At 43.0% G+C, this 22,930-nt stretch overlaps 1 protein-coding gene across 7 annotated transcripts in view; it reads right to left on the bottom strand.

Moving 5' to 3' along the window:
- The window catches only part of OGDH (oxoglutarate dehydrogenase), a 73,118-nt gene that overhangs the window by 26,714 nt on the left and 23,474 nt on the right, over positions 1–22,930 (bottom strand). For 4 of the 7 annotated variants that reach the window (XM_061593334.1, XM_061593332.1, XM_061593337.1 and 1 more), the window contains 4 exons: positions 15,680–15,782; positions 9,195–9,239; positions 2,987–3,102; positions 557–711 (listed from right to left, as the gene is read on the bottom strand). In XM_061593334.1, coding sequence (XP_061449318.1) covers positions 557–711; positions 2,987–3,102; positions 9,195–9,239; positions 15,680–15,782 — 419 coding nt within the window. Of the gene's footprint in view, positions 1–556; positions 712–2,986; positions 3,103–9,194; positions 9,240–15,679; positions 15,783–15,909; positions 16,001–22,930 lie in introns of all 7 variants that reach the window. The other 3 variants (XM_061593335.1, XM_061593338.1, XM_061593336.1) reach the window with 2 other exon arrangements.

Genomic DNA, 22,930 nt, shown 5'->3' with positions numbered 1-22,930 from the left:
TGATTTTGCAAGTCAGCTCTAGGGAGACAGCAGAGGAAGCCATGCAACTAGATTACTACAGTCATACACACATGTGGTCTGAGGTTAGATAAAAATATCCTCAACATAAAAATAGGTCAAAGGTGAGAGTAAGCAGAGAAAACTGGGAAGAGCCAACACACAAGGGCTTTCCCCTAAAATAAAAAGCAGACATTTTCCTTCATGCCTTACTAATGCTGGCCTATATTTAGTGCCATTTGTACAATAAAACTATCCCTATTTATAATCATGGTGGGAGGGAGAGGGTAACAGTACTCTTGATTGCAGCTTCAGCTAGACAAATACAGTCAAGGAAGTGCTTAGCTATAAAGAACCAACACTTTTTAAAAAAATTACAAGGTTCACAAAAAGATGGAAAATGCTTTGGAGAAGATGGTAAATTCAGTTTTTAATGAACAATTTTTGAGAGGGTAAATCCAGATAAATATGGATGGAACTATATCTTTGCATCCTACTGGTCGAGAATGTTAATGTCCCTTCCACCTACAATTCCGACATGATGAAGAAACGCAAGTACCTGGTTGACCGGACTAGTCTAGCCAGCAGGGTGCGCTTCTCCTCACTACTGAACTGCATGACACCAGGCGTCTCAAACTTCTGCCTTATCCATTGGCACTGCTCCAGATCATTAATAAACATGAATTCTACACCAATGTGCTGGCAATAGGCCATCTATTTAACACAAAAAGCATCAACACAAGATAAAGCAAAAGAGATGACTATTACAAAGCACATATTAAAATAGTACCTGTTGAGCAAATATGTAACATAACAACGTAATTTTATCAAATTTATATCCTTTTCTTCTTTTAAGAAACCTGGGGCAGAGCACCCTGGATTATCCCATTTTACTGTCACAGCAATTCTGTGAGGACATTACACTGACAGAAGGGTCCCAAACCATCCAGTGAAGATTCAAAGACAAGCTAGGATTTGAACTCAGGTCCTGTGCAGTTTCATTCAGATTTGGGAGTAAAAAAAACAGAAGTCTGAGATTTTTCAGTCAAACCAGTGTTTTTTAAACCTTGGAAACTCATCAGAACTCTTCAATGAGATCAGTAATGGCACACAAACTTTCCCGAAAATGACAGCTTGATTACCACTAATTATATCTGCAATGTGCAGCCGCGCAGGGAAGTTGATGTGGTTTGGGGGCATTCAGGTTACCTGAGACAATGGTAAGATCCAATAGGCCTGACCAGTAGCTTACGTACCCTAAAACGTGCTGCAAAATCCTTTGCAATGCACAGACAGAATGTAAAAGTGCTCCCTGAAAGTACACATTCGAAAGCCACTAAGACATCAAAGAAGTGACTGTACCAGGTACTTTTAAAATCTGTTGTGTTCAAATATTAATAACGAGCAAAGGAACTGCAGGAGATGCAAGCAGAAAAAGGAATGTCTGGCAAGTGATGGTGAGACTGGCCTTTACACAGACTTGTTGGAAATTATTTTTAGGCATAGTCATGACACAGAACCAATGCAGGCAGAGGACACCAAGGTTGTATTTCCTTCACCAGAAAGTGGCGGTGCCTTCTGAAGTATGTAAATTACAGCTGGGCTACTGAGTGGGAACATAACTCTAAAACCCAGAATAAAAGGAGATGCATTTTGAGAGGCCAAGATGGACTAGAAAAAAAGCCACTGTGGGTGAGGCAGCTGAGTGTTTTTCTTTACTCTGCATGAACACAGTTATGGCAGAGACAGGAAAGGAGTGTTACAGTCCTTGAGGTTTTTCTCCCCCACCATACTCCCCCTTTTCAGGAGTCAGCAGCAGCTGATCTTTTGCTGTGCTGAGCAAACAGTACAGGGGAAAACTGTATGACTGCCAGAAATTCCCTTCCATCAGAAATGGCCATTAAAAAATGTTAAGTTTCCACAGTACAGCAGTTTTTGGAGTTGTAACACCCATAAGGATAAGGGTTCTCACAGTTTCCTCATTTGTCGTTGATAACCAAATTTTAGCTTACATTTTACTGCCTTTCTGAAACAACCAGAGTACCAGGCTCAAATACCCCACCCCCTGCTTTATATTTTCCTAAAATAGTTTCTCAAGGAACAGGTTATCCATGACAGCATCTTACCTGTCCAAAGCCCTATGCACATACATTCCAAGGAGAATCCATATAGACTTTAAAAAGGTGCACTTTACATTTCAGATTAAGATACAGTGAAGAATGGTGTTAACAGGTAAATCTGTGCATTGGCTTCCACAATATTCCTAGGGGAATATTCCCATATTTCTCTTGCAATTTCCAGAAGTAGCACATCAGTAATCAGAACTACCACCAACTATTTTATCCACTATGAAGAGGCACAGTGAAGAATGGTGTTAACAGGTAAATCTGTGCATTGGCTTCCACAATATTCCTAGGGGAATATTCCCATATTTCTCTTGCAATTTCCAGAAGTAGCACATCAGTAATCAGAACTACCACCAACTATTTTATCCACTATGAAGAGGCACAGAGCAAGTTGCCTTTGGCATCAGCTTGCTGTTTCTTCACACAATGACTATAGCACTGCTTTTGGACACTGCGAGAAAAAACTGTTTTGAGAACTGAGTTTACCAACTGCCACTAAAAGCTGTATTTCATTATTAGTACTTAGGAAAACCACTATGTTTCTGATTTGAGGGTTGTTTGGACATTATTCCCCCCTGCAAACTCATGTACAGTCATGTTTGGCCCTGACTTCTGGTAATTTCTTCCCCTACCTAGCATGTAGAAGCGAATGCACAAACAAGAGGATCTGGTGTTTATTTCAGCATGGCTTGAGGGGGTGGCATTTTGATATGACACGAAAAGAGCAGAGGAAGCAAGTAATCTGAAAGTCTTTACCTTGCCGTACTGTGCATACATTGTGGTAGGGAGGGAGGGAGAAAAAGGAACAACATCTGAACAGTGGTCAGTCTCCAATGCACCTACATTTTGTGCAGGTCTCTTACCTCTAAACGCCGGATGATTTCCCGAAGTGGGAGAGCAGATTCATTTCCTCCAATGAAAGTGGTAGTGGGCAAGTGAAAGACCTTGTCAAGGTCCGATTCGTCCAGGCCATAAAACCCTGCAGGATTATCATGGGTAGGAGAAGGCAAAGGAGGTGTGGGGAGAGGTGTTCAAAGCAGGCAGTCACAGCATGGGAACCAGGTTTTGGTGAAGAAGGGAAGGGACAAGAAAGCAGCAAAAATAAGCATGAAGGAGGTTTGTATGAATAAAAAACAAGCAGCAATTAAAGTGATGAACAGATAAGCAAGAACTAAAAGATTATTATAAAAAGACAAACAGTATATAAACACAAGTAATATACTTGCCATGAAAACTGGTAATTAAATCCAGGAATCAATAAGAATTTTAGACCCATGTACATACATTTTACAACATAAGAGGAAAAAAGTATTGCCACCACATTCCATCACATACTTAGAATTTAAAGTAAAGTGAAGCAGGAAATAAAAAAGAGTTAAAGGACCAACTCCCAGAACCAAAAGGTAGAAAAGCAGCAAGATTATGTATCAGTTTTAGGGTTCTGTATAGGACTCTCCTGAATAGCTCACCCCACGGCAACAAAGATTAGAGAGGAAACTGGACTTTGTGCAAACAAAGCTCACTACACACCTCACCAAGGTTTTGCTTCTCAACAATTCATTTAAACACCTACTGTTCAAAGCTCCCAGTCACATTTACTGTGCAGGAGCACAGACCTGGATTACTATAACTAATACTAAAATACTTCTGCATCAGCTGCTAAAATAATTAAGGATATTTCAGCTGAAGACCAGACAGCTCTCAGTCTTATAAAGAGAAATGGCAACTGACACAAGTGGAGATTCTGCACAGCAGCTTGACAAGAACGTTGCAACATTAAAGAGAAACTCCTTAAGGATTAGTGTCTAGTGACAAACTATTTTATCTTTTTAAAATTTCTCTTCCACCTTTCATCTTCAACTAAACGCTAAAGACAGCTAACCAAATACAATTAAACACAAACTGAAACAGAACAACAGCCTGAAACCTCACACAAAACAGTAGAATCCAACAGACCAGAAAAACTATCATGAATCCAAGGGTAGACAAAAGTCAAACGAAGGCCAGACCGTAGTCCTGATTGAAATGACGCAAAAGGATAGCACAAGACCACTGACAAGGGGGCTGGACAGATTTCTTGGAGCAGGGAGTCCCACGTAAACAAGAAACCCTTTCCCTTGTTACCACCAACTATATTTCAAATGGCGGCAAGCCACATAAAAGGGCAGATTGTACAGGTTATGGCATTCTTCTTCCTATAACAGGCCAATTGCAAAACAACTGATCATCATCAGACATATCTGCTCCATCTGCAAAATAGAAGAGTATGCAGATGTGGAAGCAGATTGATAGACCCAGAACTACACATGATGCTCGATGTAGGGTTGCCACTATTTCAACCCCATGTCAAATTCTCACTTTCCCCAGCAATGTTTAGTCATACTTACCCGATGTTGAATTCCCACCAGTAGTAGCCAGTAATGTGGTTTGGAAACAAAATGGGGCAAGCCTGACTGAACCGTGGGTGGGGGACTGGATCTGGCTGGCAGGCCAACTTTTGATGGGTGGGCGAGAACACCCACTTGTCAGTCACCTGGCTTCATAATGACATCAGGTGACTGACACCAGTCAAAGATCAAAAAGAGGTTGCTGTAATGGGTGACCTACAGGGAGTTTCTTTGGAGTCTCTACAAAAGGGGGAACACTCTCAAAAATTAAGCATTGTCTGGCCTGCAGAGAAAGCAGTTTGTATTCAAAGTGCTTCCTCCAGTGCTCTGAATACAAACTATTTCCCTGGGAAGAAAAAAAATGCTTAGTTTTTAAATCGAGAATTTTAAAACCTCTCCTGAGAAAGCAGCTTGTATTTAAAGCCCTGGAGGAAGCACTTTGAATCCAAGCTACTTCCTGCAGCTCCCTGAAGAGAAACTCCATAGTGCAGCAAATTCCAGCTGGCTGTTGGGGCTTTGACTGTGCAGGGCTCTCTTTAAGCACCATCAATCAGTGATGAACATCAGCTATGCCTTCCACTCTCACTTTGGCCCAGCCATGACTTTACCTTCCCCATACCAGATGCCATATATGACATCACTTGGGCATGGCTTGGCCAAAATGGCCTGGAGGACCAAACAGGGTGGCACGACAGGCCTAATTAGGCCTGTGGGTTGGCGGTTTCTAACTCCTGGCCGAACACTATAGAGAGGTCAGGGAGTACTTGACATACTGCTGTCATTTTTGACGGCAGCCTGTATCAACTGTAGTGCTGTCCTTAGGAGGAACATTTGGCTAGTTAATTCCTGTACCTTATTTAAACAACTCAAACTCATGTGCTTGGTACTTCCTAGTTTTTTAAATTTTAGTGGTTTTATTATTAAAGGTAGAAATCTGTTCAAGAATTCAGAAACAACACTAACATACTCTCAGCCTGAAGGATAACACTTTGCAAACCTGGACTCAAGAGGGTTATATCCAATGCTAGTTCTATTCAGAGAAGACACACTGAAATGAATAGATATGGCTAACCTAGATCCATTCATTTCAATGGGACTACTCTGAGAAGATGTCAGATGGATATGGCCCAGAATCAGGCTAGGGTAAAAGCAAGTGACTCACCACTGGTGCTCCCTCCTTTGTAGAGACACTGAGGTAGGGAGCAAATGATCACCAGGGATTTTAATTATTATGTTATTTATTTATTATTTATTAAATTTATATACCGCCCGACTAGCAATAGCTCTCTGGGCGGTGAACATAAAACAGCATAAAAATACAATAAATAACCAAACAATACTAAAATACAAGCAACAATCCAACACAATAAACATTTTTAAAATTAAATCAGTGTAACTTAAAATGCTTCAGAGAATAGGAAGGTTTTGACCTGGCGCCGGAAGGAGAGCAGAGTCGGCGCCAGGCGTACTTCCTCAGGGAGACTGTTCCATAGTTCGGGGGCCACCACTGAGAAGGCCCTAGATCTTGTCATCACCCTCCGGGCCTCCCTGTGAGTTGGAACCCGGAGGATGGCCTTCGTAGCAGAACGTAGTGCACGGGCCGGTTCATATCGGAAGAGGCGTTCCGCAAGGTATCGTGGTCCCGCACCGTATAAGGCTTTATAGGTTAATACCAACACTTTGAATCTAGCCCGGAAACATATTGGCAACCAGTGCAAGCTGGCCAGAACAGGTGTTATATGCTCGGACCGCTTGGTCCTTGTCAGCAATCTGGCCGCCGCATTTTGCACTAGTTGTAGCTTCCGAACTGTCTTCAAAGGTAGCCCTACGTAAAGCGCATTACAGTAATCCAAACGTGAGGTTACCAGAGCATGTACCACTGATGTAAGGTCCTCTTTACTCAAATAGGGACGTAGCTGGGCTACCAACCGAAGTTGGTAAAACGCATTCCTAACCACCGAGGCTACTTGAGCCTCAAGTGAGAGGGAAGAGTCTAAAAAGACTCCCAGACTACGAACCCGGTCCTTTAGGGGGAGTGTAACCCCGTCCAGGACAGGGTATATATCCACCATCCGATCAGAGAACCCGTCCACCAACAGCATCTCAGTCTTGTCTGGATTGAGCTTCAGTTTGTTAACTCTCATCCAGTCCATTGTCGAGGCCAGGCAACGGTTCAGCAAATCGACAGCCTCACCTGAAGAAGATGAAAAGGAGAAGTAGAGCTGCGTGTCATCAGCATACTGATGACAACGCACTCCAAAACTCCTGATGACCTCTCCCAACGGCTTCATGTAGATATTAAAAAGCAGGGGGGACAAAACTGACCCCTGCGGGACCCCATATTGGAGAGCCCGCGGTGTCGAGCAATGTTCCCCAAGCACTACCTTCTGGAGACGACCCGCCAAGTAGGAGCGGAACCACTGCCAAGCAGTGCCTCCAACTCCCAACTCCGCGAGCCTCTCCAGAAGGATACCATGGTCGATGGTATCAAAAGCCGCTGAGAGATCAAGGAGAATCAACAGAGTTACACTCCCTCTGTCTCTTTCCCGACATAGGTCATCGTACAGGGCGACCAAGGCTGTCTCAGTGCCAAAACCGGGCCTAAAACCCGATTGAAATGGATCTAGATAATCAGTTTCATCCAATAGCGCCTGGAGCTGGCCAGCAACCACCCGTTCCAAGACCTTGCCCAGGAATGGAACATTCGCCACTGGCCTGTAGCTGTTAAAATTGTCTGGGTCCAAGGAAGGCTTTTTCAGGAGTGGTCTCACCACTGCCTCTTTCAGACAGCCCGGGACCACTCCCTCTCGTAAAGAGGCATTTATCACTTCCTTGGCCCAGCTACCTGTTCCATTCCTACTAGTTTTTATCAGCCAGGAGGGGCAAGGATCCAGTACCGAAGTGGTTGCACGTACCTGTCCAAGCACCTTGTCCACGTCCTCGAGTTGAACCAACTGAAGCTCATCCAACAAAACAGGACAAGACTGTGCTCCGGACATCTCACTAGGATCTACTGCTATAACTTGACAGTCTAGGTCCTGGCGGATACATGAGATCTTATTCTGGAAGTGATCGGCAAACTGATTACAGCGGGCCTCCGATGATTCCACCGTGTCCAGAGGGTTTGAATGGAGAAGCCCCCGGACAACTCGAAAGAGCTCCGCTGGGCGACAAAGAGATGATTCAATAGTGGCAGCAAAATGATGTTTTTTAGCTGCCTTCACTGCTCCTACATAGAGCTTAGTCGAAGCACTAACCAGCGCATAATTGTATCCGTCGGGAGTTCGTCTCCATTTCCGCTCAAGCCTCCTCCTATCTTGCTTCATCGCTCTCAGCTCCGGAGTATACCATGGAGCTGTATGAGCTCTACACAGGAGAGGGCGTGCAGGAGCGATCGTATTTACAGCCCGGGTCATCTCCGTATTCCACAGAGCGACCAGGGCTTCAGCAGGAGCGCCAGTCCTATCAGCCGGAAAATCCCCCAGAGCCCTTTGAAAACCTTCAGGATCCATTAGTCTCCGGGGGCTTTAAAGTTGCAAATGCTTTGAAAGAGGGAGAAGGAAGCAGTGGCACAATCTCTCTCCAGCCATCAGAAAATTATGGAGCTGAATTAAAAGGGCTGGAGCAGTAGGAAACTTATATTTCCACCCTTTTTTGCCTTTTAATTCAGCTCCATAATTTTCTGAGGGCTGGAGAGACTGTGGGAGTATTCCTTATGATCAGATTATTACTATTTAAAAACCCATTTAGTCTGCTACATTCACAACTTAAAGTGGTAATCTATTTAGGAACACTAGAATCCAATTAACGGGACAACAATCTGTTTAGCTATAGAGATTTTACAGAGACAAATCCAGATCAAGGTCAACACTACATATGATTTAGGAGAAGAATAAAGGATCATGCTACAACAGGAAATTCAAATAATATTCATAATTGTGCATGCACCAAGGAAGCATTTTCTTAATACCCTTTACTTTTACTTCCTAATTGTCAACATCTATCCATTGCAACATACCACCTGCCAGGAAGAAGCCCAGGTAAATTGTTGCAAGCACCACACATAGCATGGGATGCCTTCTCTCTTTAGACTAATATTGCTTCTTTCAATCATTAGATTTTAAAAAAACAACTAGGAAATTACAATTAAGAATTTAGGCAGTGAAGTGTCCAGCTCTTTTGCAAGCTCACAGTGCAAGACAACGATGGGATGGCAATATCTTAGCACTTACAGAAAAATAACCAAGCCTGGCTATTTAGATGCCTGAATATTATTGCCTAAAGTTTGGTAACTATTGTGCACCAGGTTAATTCACACAACTCATCCTAAGCATCAGAGGCACTTGAATGAGTGCCCTGATGCGCATGTAGGAAAAATTACATTTTTGTAGAGTCCAAGATACTAAAGACAATGTTTTCTGAAATGCTCAATGCAACAAAACAATGGCACAGAAACAATAGGAAAAAATGGCTGCCACTCAATCAAATGAATGGGAACATAATTTGGGAGCAAGACAGGTAATAAAGCATTTTGATCACACACATTTCAAACCATTCTGCGAAGAAAACAAACACTGTTGTAACATGGCGAAAGCTGTAACTTTACCTAAACTGTACATGCCCAGAGTCAACTATTCAGAGAGTCCTAATCTCCAGAAGGGTTAAGCGCTCATTATTTGCATACCTCCTACTGTTAGCACTCTCAGCCGCTCCTTGAATACTGCAAGATCTGGGAAAGGAGGGTCAGGTGGGATGCAGAAAGAAGACAGAGAGACCCAGTCAAAGTTAGTTTTTTAAAAACCCCAAAGAATTGTGAAAGTAGTAATATAAAGAGAAAGCAAACTTTTTAAACAGTACCCACATACACACCATCAAAACCACCACAGGAGAGAGGGTTAGAATGAAGAATGACTGTCCTACAGGGAACTAAATCTTTGAGTGACTCTTTCAGAGCCAGCCATATAAACCATACAAACAGTAACAGGTGTGAAAGTCACACCAAATACGTAGCAGTTAAGCTACATAGTTTGAGATCTCCTCGTTGTTTTATTAGGTGAAATACACAAATAAAAAAAAGTAGTAAGCCATCTAACAAGAAGTCTCTAGGGAAGGTTCCCAGTTACAAAGTCACAACTGAGCAGGTGGATTTTAGATCTGCTCCAGGTGAAACAACTTACAACTAAGGTTTTTTAATCATCACATTTGTATTCCACTCTTCTTTCATGGACTCAAGGCAGCGTACAAAGGGTTCTAACATTTTATCCTCACAACCACCATGTGAAGTAGAAAGATGCCAAAGGCCTGGGAGATTCCCAGCTGGGACTGTGTATCCAACATTCAAGTTAACAACCTAACTTCTGGCTCACCTGTTCTTTAGTTTGCCACAGTTGGAACTAATGTCAATGCCTTTGCTTTAAACCTCGCTTGGGCATCAACACAGATTTCAAGGATACCTACCAACAAGGAACAATTTACTGGCAGGATTGTGCTAAACAGAAACTAATTGTGTACCACTGCAGTCACTGCTACTAAGGTTCACTCTTCTCAACTGGCCTCAATGCACAGAAGTATTCTTTGCCCTGAACACAGCCACTTCTGGGAGAAAATCATCAAAGCCCTCATCTCATGAAGCGGAGTGCACCTTCCTAAGCATGCTCATATACCCTTCTTGAGGTTCAAAGTTTTCACTACAGGATGATCATTAGTTTGGAATGTAACCATAAACAACTTTGTTATCTGTATGCAGCTGTAAGAGGCTAAATCAAGATTCTTTTGTGCAACGGTGTTTCAGTTGTGCCTCAGCCCCTGAACTAATAATCAAATTGTGTTTGAATCATGAGAGTGTGGGTATTAGAGAGAAATCTAAGAAAGCTCTGAATATGTAAACGGATATACATAACTCCATAAGGCGGCTTGGGAGGGCCATGTTCAATGCAGAACACGCTTCTATGCATGAAGGCTAATTGAAGGGGTTAGATCAGGTCAGAGCAGAAGCCTTTAGGAGCTTGCTGCATCTTTATGCACTCCAAGATGGTGCCTGGGGCTCAGGATGAAACCTGAGTGACCTGTACAAACGTGCCCAATCATCCACAGAGTAACAGGCCTCCCAGCCCTTCCCAAAAGCTGGCACTGTACTCACCTACACGTCGTCCTCAAATTTTCTTAAGTACCAGCCCACAAGAGAGGTTATATTCCTCTCAGGTCAGCAGGGAGAGAGGTACAACATACAAATGGGTTGTATGTTGTAGAACATACAAAGGGGATATCATGCCCTGTCCTCCAGTTTTTCAAACGAGCTCTTCCAAAGCAGGAAGCACCGTTAACTGTTAATTGAAGGACTGCAGATATTCTAGATTGACTCATTCCTCCATAGGCTCCCCAGAAAGATGGATCCGGAGCAAAATATAACCCAAAAAGACAATTATCTTGAAGTGCAAAAGGCACAATGCTGTGAAAGGAATTACCAGTTCACAATGTCAGAATAAGTAAAAACCTCTAACCCCATGTATGAAACTCTGATCTTGCTCCTTGCCATTGTTGCAGATGATAGGTTGGAGTGACATCTGAGAAAATCTGAGAACTCACAGATGAGTACCCAGATTGTCCCAACTGCTACTCTACAAGTTGGTTCGCACCAAAGCAGTGCATCTCTATATGGGTGGTACAAATAGCATCAGTGAAAGGAACAAATCAATTTAGTCTAGAACAGACTATGTCCAAGTGGCTGCCTTGCATACCTTTCCCTAGGAAGCCAGTGAAGTGATCCATTTCTAAAGAACATTGGGCTTAAGATTTTAGAGCCATCATGCAAAATAGGTTTGTTGCTAGGCTTTAAAGGCCTGGTGATAGAAAAAAACAAATAGCTAGTATGACATGTTCTGCTGAGGCAGAACGCATCAGAGGCTGCAGAAGAGATTGTGATATGCCTCTGGACAGTTTCCAAGCGATTACTGATTTACAATTGACCTTCTCCTCGCCTGAGAGGATCATAGCCTGTCTTGTAGAGCAGCATCTGAGAAAAAGGTAATTCCATTAACATTTTTACAGAGGGAAGAATACTTGTTCTCAAAAGGTGTGCATTCTCATAAGGATCTCTGCACAGTATGTTACAGGAAAGTCCATTAAACAATGAAAATAATGGTGTGAAAATTAGGAACGAAACAGGATAAGGCAATATTTTAAATTAGAAAACTTAGTTCTGCATGTTCATGTCTAATAATAAATTACTTGTATCTAAGAACTAAATATTAAAATGTACCCAAAGGTGGAACAGTATTATAGTCACAATTGAAGTCCTGCTGCTAGATTACTTAAAAAGTCAACATATTCCCCCCATCAAAAAGCCACACTTCAGCTGATATTATCAAACTCTCTTCTCCATGACTCTCCATTATTTTCATGTCTAGGAACATACTCATTTGAACATCTCTGAAAGCTTATCTTGTTGCTGGGTTATCTCCCAAGAGGCACAAAATGTATTTACCTACAGTCCCCCTATGCCTGCAGTACTATATGAATGGGACAATCGTGTGAAGCGACTGTCTGGAGGAGTCCCTTTCTCACCATCTGATATGATTAGAAGGAATCTACTCTGCTCTTTGAAACAGGCCTTGTTTGCATGTAACCCTGTTTTATTTCATTATCTGCAGACTGCCCAGCAACTTAAATATGGTTTGTTAACTGTCAACAAACTAGGATCTGAAGCTATGGTTTGTTGTTGGCTTGCGAAACTTGGTTCATTGTAACTATGGCTTGGTGTTATGTGCGGATCAGACATCCATGTTTAACAACCGTTTGCTTGTTTACTTTGCCCAAGTTGCCTGCCAAGCAACATGTGGCAAGAGCAGCTTGAAACTCTTGTCCTTAAGAGCAGATCCCCTTGCTTTTGTCTCTGTCCAAATATCCTGATGAACATTTATGGGGAAGAACTAAAAAGGTCTTGTTTCCTGAAAACGAAGTAGAGCTTGCAGACCCCGAAGTACCAAGTGAACCAGCTGTTCCCAAGGCATCTATCAGGAAAAACGTCTGGTGTGTGCTTAGACTGCAACTCACCTGCTTGCTGCAGGTTCACAAATATAGGTAGCAGCTCCCCTGTGTATAGTTACATACTGTGCTCAGCAACAATTTCAAGAACAAATCATCTTGAAGTTAGCAACAGTGCATTTTAACTTTTTCTGAGCTAAAGATCTGTTACAATATGCATTCGGCAAAATCCTGCCATCACATAGCACTTAGTTTTCAGCCGGCTTTGATACAGAAGGTACCAGGTTCAATCCCTGGCACATTCACTTAAAAGAATCAGGTAGCAGGTAATGGGGAAGGCCTCAGAGTTAACATCCTGGAGAGCCACAGCCAATCAGAATAGACAAAACTGGGCTAGGTGGACAAATAGTTTGGTCTGGGTATAAGGCAGTTTCCTATATATTCCAGGATGTGATGCCCATGCAGATAATTTATTCAGTGCCTGGAAGGAGGGGTTGTAAACATGGTTATTCCATTGGCTCTGCTGAGAGACCAGCTGCATTTGGCTCTCCATCAACTTTCATCTAGTAATAGCCATTCCATCAGGCTACCTCAACTGTTTCCATCCCAGCTGGTTGTTATAAGAATTGTAGCTTCCAAGATCTGATGACTGAGCTTGCTTTTTTCCTTCCCTCTATTTCATCCACTTTTTCTTTTCTGTCATGTCTTTTAGATTATAAGCCTGCAGGCAGGGTCAGCCTTGTTTTTAATCTATAAGCCACTCTGGGAGCCTTTGCAGCTGAAGAATGGGGTAAAAATGTTTTAAATAATAAATAAGCTTATTTTCAAATTAATTTTGTAGCTCTTACAGCTGCAAATACAAGTTATGGAATTGCAAAGCCAATACTTGGTGGATCTCACAAGCCATAATGGCAAGGAGAAGGGGAGGAAAAGAGACAATGGTATAGGTAAGAGAAGTGAGCTACACAGGCCAATATTGAATAGCAAAGAAAAATTATGCACATATTTGCATATTTTGCAGTATACATAATTTTTATTTGCACAGTATAAATAGGATGCCAAATTCAGATTTTTTTGCCACAAAATTATAGTTACCTATCCTGATTTATTTTAGTAGCGCAGGGTATATACGACTTGGGTTATTCCACACCGAACAGAAATGGGCACTGCTATATCATGGGTAGGAAAAAGACTCTTGGTTACCATTGTTCTATGGCATCTTACTTCTCAACCTGAGTTTGCACTGTCCATTACCACAGGGGGCTTAGTATGCAAGGTGGCACATATTTACAGAATAGAACCCAAGTACAGTCTGAGAATACAGCAAGGCTGGGGAAGGCACTAAGGATACAATCCTATACACACTTACCCGGCAGTATATCCCACTGAACCTAATGGATCTTACTTCTGATTTAAACACGTATTGGGTTGCAGCCTAAGTACTGAATTAGAAGATTCAAAACTCATCACTAGTGAATTATTAAAGTATCAGTTCTCTTTATTTAACCTAAAAGCCTTGATTTCATTGTCTGAGCAGACAAGGTTATCCAAAGAATTTCATACAAACACTCTCTATGCAAGGTAGCATATTACAGCTATATTAAAATCTTAGGATTCACATATATGAATAGGCAGGAAACCAGCGGTAGTGTAACTCTACCTTTGCTACCCATGTGTACTAATAGATTACAAGAGCAATACAGCCACTATCAAGGAGGAACATCAGTAAAATAAGGTTACAGATTCATATTCCCTATTCTGCAGGGGCTCACCTATGTTTACCCCCAAAATGTTGATCCTATCGGAATTCATCACCACCACTCCAGTGTACTATACTATACCACACTCCACTGTCCTCTACTTGACATACTTGCTGAAGATGGTTCAACGTGTAGAATATGGAAGGAGTACTTCAGGACACATTGGGAATCCCTGAAAAGGCCTGAGAAGAACCTCATGGCCAACACCTCTGCATGAGTAATGGATTTCTAATGTGAAGGGGGAACATCAAAATACCAACTGCTGGCTGAAGATGACAGTTTAACCAAGTGGACTGAACTGCACAGCACTTGTAATCAGAGAAGTGCTTCAAACATGGTCAGAGCAATATCCGTTACAGTCTTTCTGTTGTTTTCTCCTTCGGATGCCTTCCATTTCACCAATACACATTCTATGAGCGCATCAATTATGAATGTCCCAAAACAGTAGACCATTTGTTTACATTACATGCACAAATACTGACAAATCACATGTCAGTCTTGAAAGGAGTTAGTGGTCATTATTATTGCTCTATTCTAAGTTAGAAGCATGCTACTTAGAAGCGCTTGCGGAGCCAGGTTCATTAACCTGTGGAAAGCACCAGCAATAAATAGAGCTCAGCCGCCTTAATCTGTACTATGCTTGGGAAAAAATGGCAAAATACTACAGTGATCACACTAAAGATCAGGTTGGCCTGTACTGAAAAATTTAATTTCAAACACTGCTCAGCACACACACCCTCATCTAAGCAACACACATGCACCTTGCAACCAAGGGTCTCATCATTTCAGTCTCTTGATTAGATGCGGGAATGTATTCCAAAACTTCCTTGTTATGATCACTGACAAAGTAATTGGTTCAGCTACTCTTAGGTTTTTAGGGCAAGCTCCATAGCTAAGGGTTACAACTGAACTGAGTGAGGAAATGCCACCATGAAACTTGCCTGGAGGCTTTTGAAAAATTATCCCGTTCTCCCCAGTAGCATCACTGCAGAGCTCCAACATGGTGAATCAAGTCACCAAAGCTCCAAGCAAGAGACCTATTGAACACTGGGAGTTAAGGGAGTTAAGACCTTAAAAGCAAGGAAGTAAGCCTATGCTTACATACTCCAAAATATTCCTCATTTCCTCAGAGGCAAATAGTTGACACTACTGACCTAGTTAGAGCTATTTAGTACTGAACTCAACATTAACAGCAGGAGAAGAAAACAAGCTGGCTTGTACTGCATATGTAATACCTTGTGGCTGCAGTGGTAAATGACAAGGGACAGAACATCTTTGCTGCCGTTCAGTTTTTAAAAAGTGATCATTATGAAGGAAACTTAAGACTTTTCCCTTCAGACTTAGTAAAGCAATCTAACTAGAAGCTGTGAAAGTGAGAGAGGAGGAGCTCAAGCAATGCGGCACTAACTGCTCTCAGAGCCCTCACCCAGTTTATCTGTGGAAGTGATAATATCGGCTGGAACGGAGGAGTCCAGATCAGCATCCAAGATGCCCAGTGGGTCGAGCTGTGCTACATGATGCCCTCGAATCTATGAAATGGGCCAGGAATGAAAAGGAAAGTGGATACCAGAAGGGGGATGGGGGTGAAGGGGATGGAAAGGAAAGGGGTATAAAAGGTAAAATTACATTAGAATTAATTTGCAGAGTAATTCTCACCGACGTTTGGAGAATCAGTTACTGCCGAATCATCAAAATTTACACAACTAATGCCGAGAGGATCAAGCTTGGCAATGTGGTGACCCCTGACCTAGAAATAATAACAAAATTAGTCACAAAGCTGGTTAACAAGGACATTTCACATTGTAGCTTTTTTCCAAGTATCAAGTTTACGAAGACCACTGCTGCTGCATTTCAAAAGCAAATCTAAACACTGATCTCATCCTGTGCCAGATGGTAACCTAAGGAGCAAAAATATTTTAATACTGCCAAAATTCTTGGGGAAGAAGGAAGATCCATTATAAAAATCCATTTAGAAATGGAGCAAGAAAAACATATTATTCACTCTTTAGTGCCTGACTGTTAAAATGCTGTTTTTGTAAATTTACTCTCAGAACAAAACTTTGTGGATTACGTTTACATGCATGTAGCCAGTGGTGGTTAGGTTTCATGCCTTTATTCTACATACTAGATGGGATTTTGAAGAACATGATTATACTGCTTATTAGAAACAATAAGTAAAATATGTAGTGCCTCTTCCTTGTTTGCTAAGATACATAAATTTCCTCAATCAATCAAGGGATGGACATACCTAGTTAAGATAACTGTCTGGAAGTGGTCTCACTGTGATAAAGATCTTTTTTCTATTTCCCTCAACCTTTGCATTTTGATGATATCCACGCTTGAAGAGAATATATTTCTTTTAATTTTTGGTCTTCATCTGAAGCAAGCCTGTTACTTGCTAAGCTTTACCTGTAAAGTTAGACCTCCCTATGCCCAAGTGTCTTTAATTTGGGCCGTGGAAACTGACAGGTCAGATGGAAAATCTAAAAGCAAGAATTTCTGTCCAGAAACATGGATGATGTAACCAGTAACTTCTGGAACTTAAACAAGCTTATTCACAGTACAATAAAATAAACATTGTTTAACATAAAATGGAGTTTTCACTTTTATGTCTTAAGAATCATGTTTTTGATTTTTAGAAAACTTTTTTTTAAGAATGTCTGAGTTTAAGCCCCTCACCATCCAGAAGCCAAGTAATTTTTTTACATTACCTTTCTTAAGGTAGTATTGTTATTGCAGGAAGCCTAAAGAACTGGGATCCAGGTTCATGGTAGGGTTGGAAAACTTAATCCAAGGAAGAAAAACTATGCTTGATGGGCTAAAGAGCAGGAGAGTTGTCCATCTTATTTGCATTTGTATTGTTTGAGCACCAAAACATTATTATTGGTATCTGTAATAGCAAACTGGTAGAAACCCCCTTATTTCTATTGGATGTGTATCAGAGACCTCACTCCCAGTGCTACTCTTTAGCTCTAACTCATATCACTGTAACCTATGTTAAGAGATCTCAGAGGATCATGCCCACTTTGGACTAATACAATGTAGCCTAGCACTGATGTGTTAATTTTGCTATTTTAGTCCAGTTATTGCTCCTTCTCATGAGGGCAACTTGAGTAGAGTCTTTAGGCCAAATAGACACATATGTATGAATGCTTTTATTTAAAATCTTTTTATTTAAAATGTTCACCTCTGCACATGTACATTCTGAATAGTGAATTCAACTGTATAGCTGTCCAAAAATGCATTTTCAAAGGGCTGTCCACTCTGACACTCTCTCCTCGGTAGCATAAACCACTGGTTTCCTCAGGTTCGGTCAACTGATCGTCTATTAGGATCTCCTTTTAGCCAGCAACTTATTTGAAACAGTATTTATGTATGTAGCAAATAATTAAATGATAGTTATCTATGCGTGACAACCAATTAAGTCATACTATATTACAGCCAGTTGAATATATCACCCACTCAGTCATATTCTGATTTAGACCCATTGAAATAAAAGATGTTACTTAAATTTACTGATTTCAATGGATTTACCCAGAGTATGACTAATATTGGATATCACCCTTACCAGCTTCCTTGCTTGTTTGCTGAACTTGAAAAGCAAGATGTATGAAAAGGTCAAGATAAAAGATAATAAGGAAAAGCCACCCCAAGGGGTTTAAATATCTGAAGGATATAGTCGTTTCAACACATTCTTTTTACTAGGACATTCTGATCCTTTCTCGGCATACAAATAAGAACATACAGTAGTGTGACAGCCATATAATAAGAACCTGTTTTCATCAGAGTACTATTAAGAGTGGAAAGAAAACATTTTGCAAAGCTTTCAATACAACAGATGATACATACCCTACAAATAGTTGTTTGTTCCAAACACAACATGCTTTGTGTTCCAAACACAACAGCTTTCAGTGGGTACTCTGAGTAGGACTTAGTTGAATACCATCTTTAATTATTTTTTCCAGAAGCTGCAGCTGTACATAACTGTCTGCTACTACACACCACATTTGTCTTGTTCCTGAAACCTGGCCAAGTGAGCTCTTCTTGCCAGGTTGATAATATTTTGCAGTGCATGTGGCAAGCCAAGATCTACTTTCAGTTTTGGACAAATGCTAGACACATCAGGTTGGCTTTACTTCTCTTACTACTCTGACAACTCTGTGTATTTTGAAAACTGCTGGAGGTTAAAAAGTAAGAAATTTAAGAAAAAGGCAACATCACAATAAGGGAAACTTCTTACAAGCGATGGATTAGATGAAGAATGGCCCATACTGTCTAACCACCAAGACGACAATATCATAACCCTCTGTGATGGGCTTGCAATAAGCTTCAGGAATGACCAAAAACATCAGATAAGTCCCACTAGGCATTTTTTTTTCACTCTTTGGTCATTCAGATAAAGCAGCAGTATGCCAATGCTGGTAACAGTCTAATGTACCTAAAAAGATAGTTTCATACCTTTTATTCCCAAGTGATCACAGCACTCTGCAGGAGAGGGCTTCCAGCAGAAACCATCTCATCAGGACGCCTGTATTGTATGACGCAGGAATCCAGTCTTTATTATAACAACCCTTTGGAATTCCCTCCAATTCCCTATCAAACAGGCCCTATCTCTTATCTTTTGGGCATCTACTGAAGACCTTGCTTTTTTAAAATAAGCTTTCTGGGTGGAGATTTTTATCCCAGTCTGTATCTGCATTGGACTTGAAATTGTTTTTAAAGTATGCTTTTTATTGTGAAATTGCTTTGGTTTGTTCTTGGGGAGCGATTCATAAATGAAATAAACATAATACTTAACATGTGTGTAACACTTTGGAGTGTTCAAAGTGCTTCATGTGCATTTGTTTATTTATGACATTTGTATTCCATCCCAGAAATAGTAATTTATTGTTTTTAGCCAATGGCCATTACAATGTAAGTATGTCCCGTCCAGAGCCAGAAGAATGAGGCTGGAGTGTGTGTGCAAGTAAATCTCGTTTTATTAGAGTAATGGATACATCAAAGGCATTGTGCTTCATAGGAAACCCTACGCTAACTCACTAGAGTCCCTAACTATACTCTAGACATGCTCTGCAGCATGTGAAGGAAGTTGACTCCACAACCCCCCACTGGGAGCGGCAGGCTTATATAGGAAATGTTTTCGAACGTAATCTCTGACTCCTTCGTAATTCCTGTCTTTGCCCTGTCCGTTTCTCGCAGCGATGGGAACGAGGAGACAGAGGACGCGCATCCAACGGCTCATCTGAAGACACCTGCTCCCGAGCAATGGGCTCGAGGTCAGGGGGCGGTGCCGCACTGGAATCCTCCTGGGAACTGCTTGGCAAGGGAGGAGCTAGCACTGTCTCTGAAGCAGAGCTTGGAAAAGTTACTTTTTTGAACTACAACTCCCATCAGCCCCAGCCAGCATGGTGCTGGCTGAGGCTGATGGGAGTTGTAGTTCAAAAAAGTAACTTTTCCAAGCTCTGCAGTCTGAAGCTTCCCCCCACAAGTCCTCTGCATCAACTGGGGGCGGTGCGCTCGGCTCCTCGGAAAGGGCGTTACTCGTGGGAACTGGCTGGAGAGCAGACTGCCCCCCTCCCGCACGATCCTGTTCAGACACAACAATCCCCAACTCTGCTTCTTCTGGCTGCGGAGGTGCCTGAAACTCATGCCTCCCCCCTTCCTGTCCCTTCTGAGTTGGCTACAGCGCAACATCATCCCCCCCCTCCATGCTTTAACCCTTCCCACCCCTGAGGTCTAGGTTTCTCTGGATAAGCCTCATAGAATTCTCTCACCAAAGTCGGAGCGTGCACATTCTCCTCTGTTTCCCAGGAACGTTCAGTTGGATCGTACCCCTTCCAATGAATCAGGTACTGAAGACGCCCTTGGTGTTTTCGCGAGTCCAAAATCTGTTCTACTTCATATTCCTCCTTCCCCTCTACCAACAACGGCGGTGCGGGCTCCACTCGCGGACGGTGAGGGTCGGGGGCAGCGTCCTTGGTCAACAATGCCCTGTGGAAGACTGGGTGCATCTTGAAGGTGGGCGGCAATTTTAGTCTGTAAGCCACGGGGTTAATCTGTGCCTCCACCTCAAAGGGCCCTACACGCCGATCCTGCAGTTTACGACACCGGCCAGGCATAGCTAGGAAACGTGTAGAGATCCAGACCTGGTCTCTCACTCGTATGAGGTCCCCCTCTCACCGATGCTGGTCAGCTGCGCGTTTGTAATCCGCTTTGGCCTGTTCTAGTTGCTCTTGGAGTGGCTGTTGCATAGCGTGAAGTTCCTGCAAGTAATCCTCAGCGGCTGAGACTGAGAGACTGTCTTTTGGGGCAGGGAAGGCTCGGGGGTGGTAGCCAAAATTGGCAAAGAAAGGAGTCTGTTGCGTGTGCGAATGCACAGCATTATTACAGGCAAATTCTGCTAAATGCAGGTAGGACATCCAGTTGTCCTGCTGATACCCCACAAAACAACGTAAATATTGTTGCAACACTGCGTTGACCCTCTCGGACTGCCCACCTGTTTGGGGATCATGGGCAGACGACAGTCTCAGCTCACTTTGCAGCAACTTCCACAACGCTCGCCAAAAACGCGAGGTGAATTGTGTGCCCCGATAGGAAACCAGGCTGTCTGGCAGACCGTGCAGCCGATACACATTTTGCACGTACAACTTGGCAGTGTCTTGAGCGCTTGGGAGCCCTGCGCACGGAATGAAGTGAGCCATTTTCGAGAAGGCATCAACGACCACCAAAACTGTGAGTTTTCCCCTGCGAAGGTGGAAGATCTGTTATAAAATCCATAGTAATCATTCGCCAAGGTCCTCCTGGAGTAGGAAGGGGTTCCCGTAGCCCTGGTGGCTTCCCAGTGGCATGTTTAGCCCTCATGCAAGTGGGGCAAGAGCGAACGTAATGCTCTACGTCCTCCTTCACCTTGGGCCACCAGAACTCCCGAGTGACAGCTTGAATGGTCTTAAAAACCCCAAAGTGGCCTGCTGTGGGGGCGTCATGGCACTGACATAGTACCCTCACTCGCAGTTCTCCGGGGGGGCACATAAACAGCTTACTGATGGTGCAGTATGCCATCCTTCCATATAAGGTCCTTGTGTTCTGCCTGGGGTGACGCGCCCTCTTCGACCCGCTGCTCCTGCACGAAAGGGTCCTGTTGTTGCGCTTCATGCACTTCAGCTTCCCAAGAATCTTGGCAGGCCCCTACTACTCCCCGCTTGGGAGGGATTATGTACTCTAACAGTCTTGGGGTGGGATCCCTCAGAAATTCTGGCTTCCTTGAGAGGGCATCAGCCCGCTTATTCTGTGCTTGGGAGATATAATGAATTCTGAAATGGAACCGTGCGAAGAACTGAGCCCAGCGCACTTGCCTCTGATTGAGTTTACGGGCGGTATGAAGACTCTCTAGATTACGATGGTCCGTGCACACCTCAATTTCATGCTGCGCCCCTTCCAGATGGTGTCTCCAGGCTTCAAAGGCATCTCTAATGGTTAATAGCTCCTTTTCCCACACAGTGTAGTTTTGTTCAGAGTCAGTTAACTTTCTGGAAAAGTAGGCACAAGGCATCAGTTCTCCCCCTTTCTGGGCCGGTTGCAAAAGAACCGCTCCGATCGCGACGTCCGACGCATCCGTCTCTACCACAAAAGGGAGCGCCGGGTCGGCATGCTGTAGTATGGGTTCGGTAGCAAACCTTTGCTTCAGGCTCTCGAAAGCCTCTTGTGCAGCTTCTGTCCATTGGAAAGGTCCTGAGCCCTTCAGGCAATCCATGAGCGGTGCAGTCTGATGGGAGTAGTTGGCTATGAAACAATGGTAGTAATTCGCAAAGCCCAAGAAGCGTTGCAAATCCTTCTTGGTCTTGGGGGGTTGCCACGTGAGTACACAACGAACTTTTTCTGGGTCCATTTCTACTCCTGCTGGAGAGATCCGATACCCCAGAAAGTCCAACGTGGTTAGGTCAAACCCACACTTTTCCAGCTTCGCGTAAAGATGGTGTTCCCGTAACTTCTGCAGCACTGCACACCCATGCGAGTCATGTTCCTCGGGAGTATTCGAATAAATCAGGATATCATCCAAATACACTATCATAAAGCGGTCCACAAAGTCCCGAAAGATGTCATTCATAAAATTTTGGAAGACTCCAGGTGCTCCCAACAACCCGTATGGCATCACCAAATACTCAAACTGACCGTAACAGGTCTTAAACGCAGTCTTCCATTCATGACCTGCCTTAATCCTCACCAAGTTGTAAGCTCCTCTCAAGTCCAGTTTCGTGAAAATTTTGGCGGAACGCAACCTCTCCAACATTTCCCTAATGAGCGGCAGCAGGTAACTATTGGGGATAGTGAGCTGGTTTAGGGCTCGATAATCATTACAGGGACAGAGCTCCCCTCCCTTTTTTCTTCACAAACAGCAGGGGTGCACCAGCTGGGGACTGTGAAGGGCAAATGAAGTCTTTCTTCAAATTGGCGTCCAGAAACTCCCTTAACGCTGCCAACTCTGGTTCAGATAGAGAGTAGATCCGCCCGGTGGGGATGCGTGCCCCAGGCACCAAATCAATGGCACAATCATAGGGCCGGTGAGGAGGGAGTTGCTCCGCTTCCTTTTTATCGAAGACGTCCCGAAAACTCCCATACTTGGTGGGCAAAGTTATCTCCCTTGGGGGAGGTGCCCCTGCCAACACCTGTGGCTCCACTT

The sequence above is a fragment of the Rhineura floridana genome, chromosome 12 (genome assembly GCF_030035675.1).
Source record: "Rhineura floridana isolate rRhiFlo1 chromosome 12, rRhiFlo1.hap2, whole genome shotgun sequence".
Classification (NCBI taxonomy): domain Eukaryota; kingdom Metazoa; phylum Chordata; class Lepidosauria; order Squamata; family Rhineuridae; genus Rhineura; species Rhineura floridana.
This window is presented reverse-complemented; position numbering and strand designations above follow the sequence as displayed.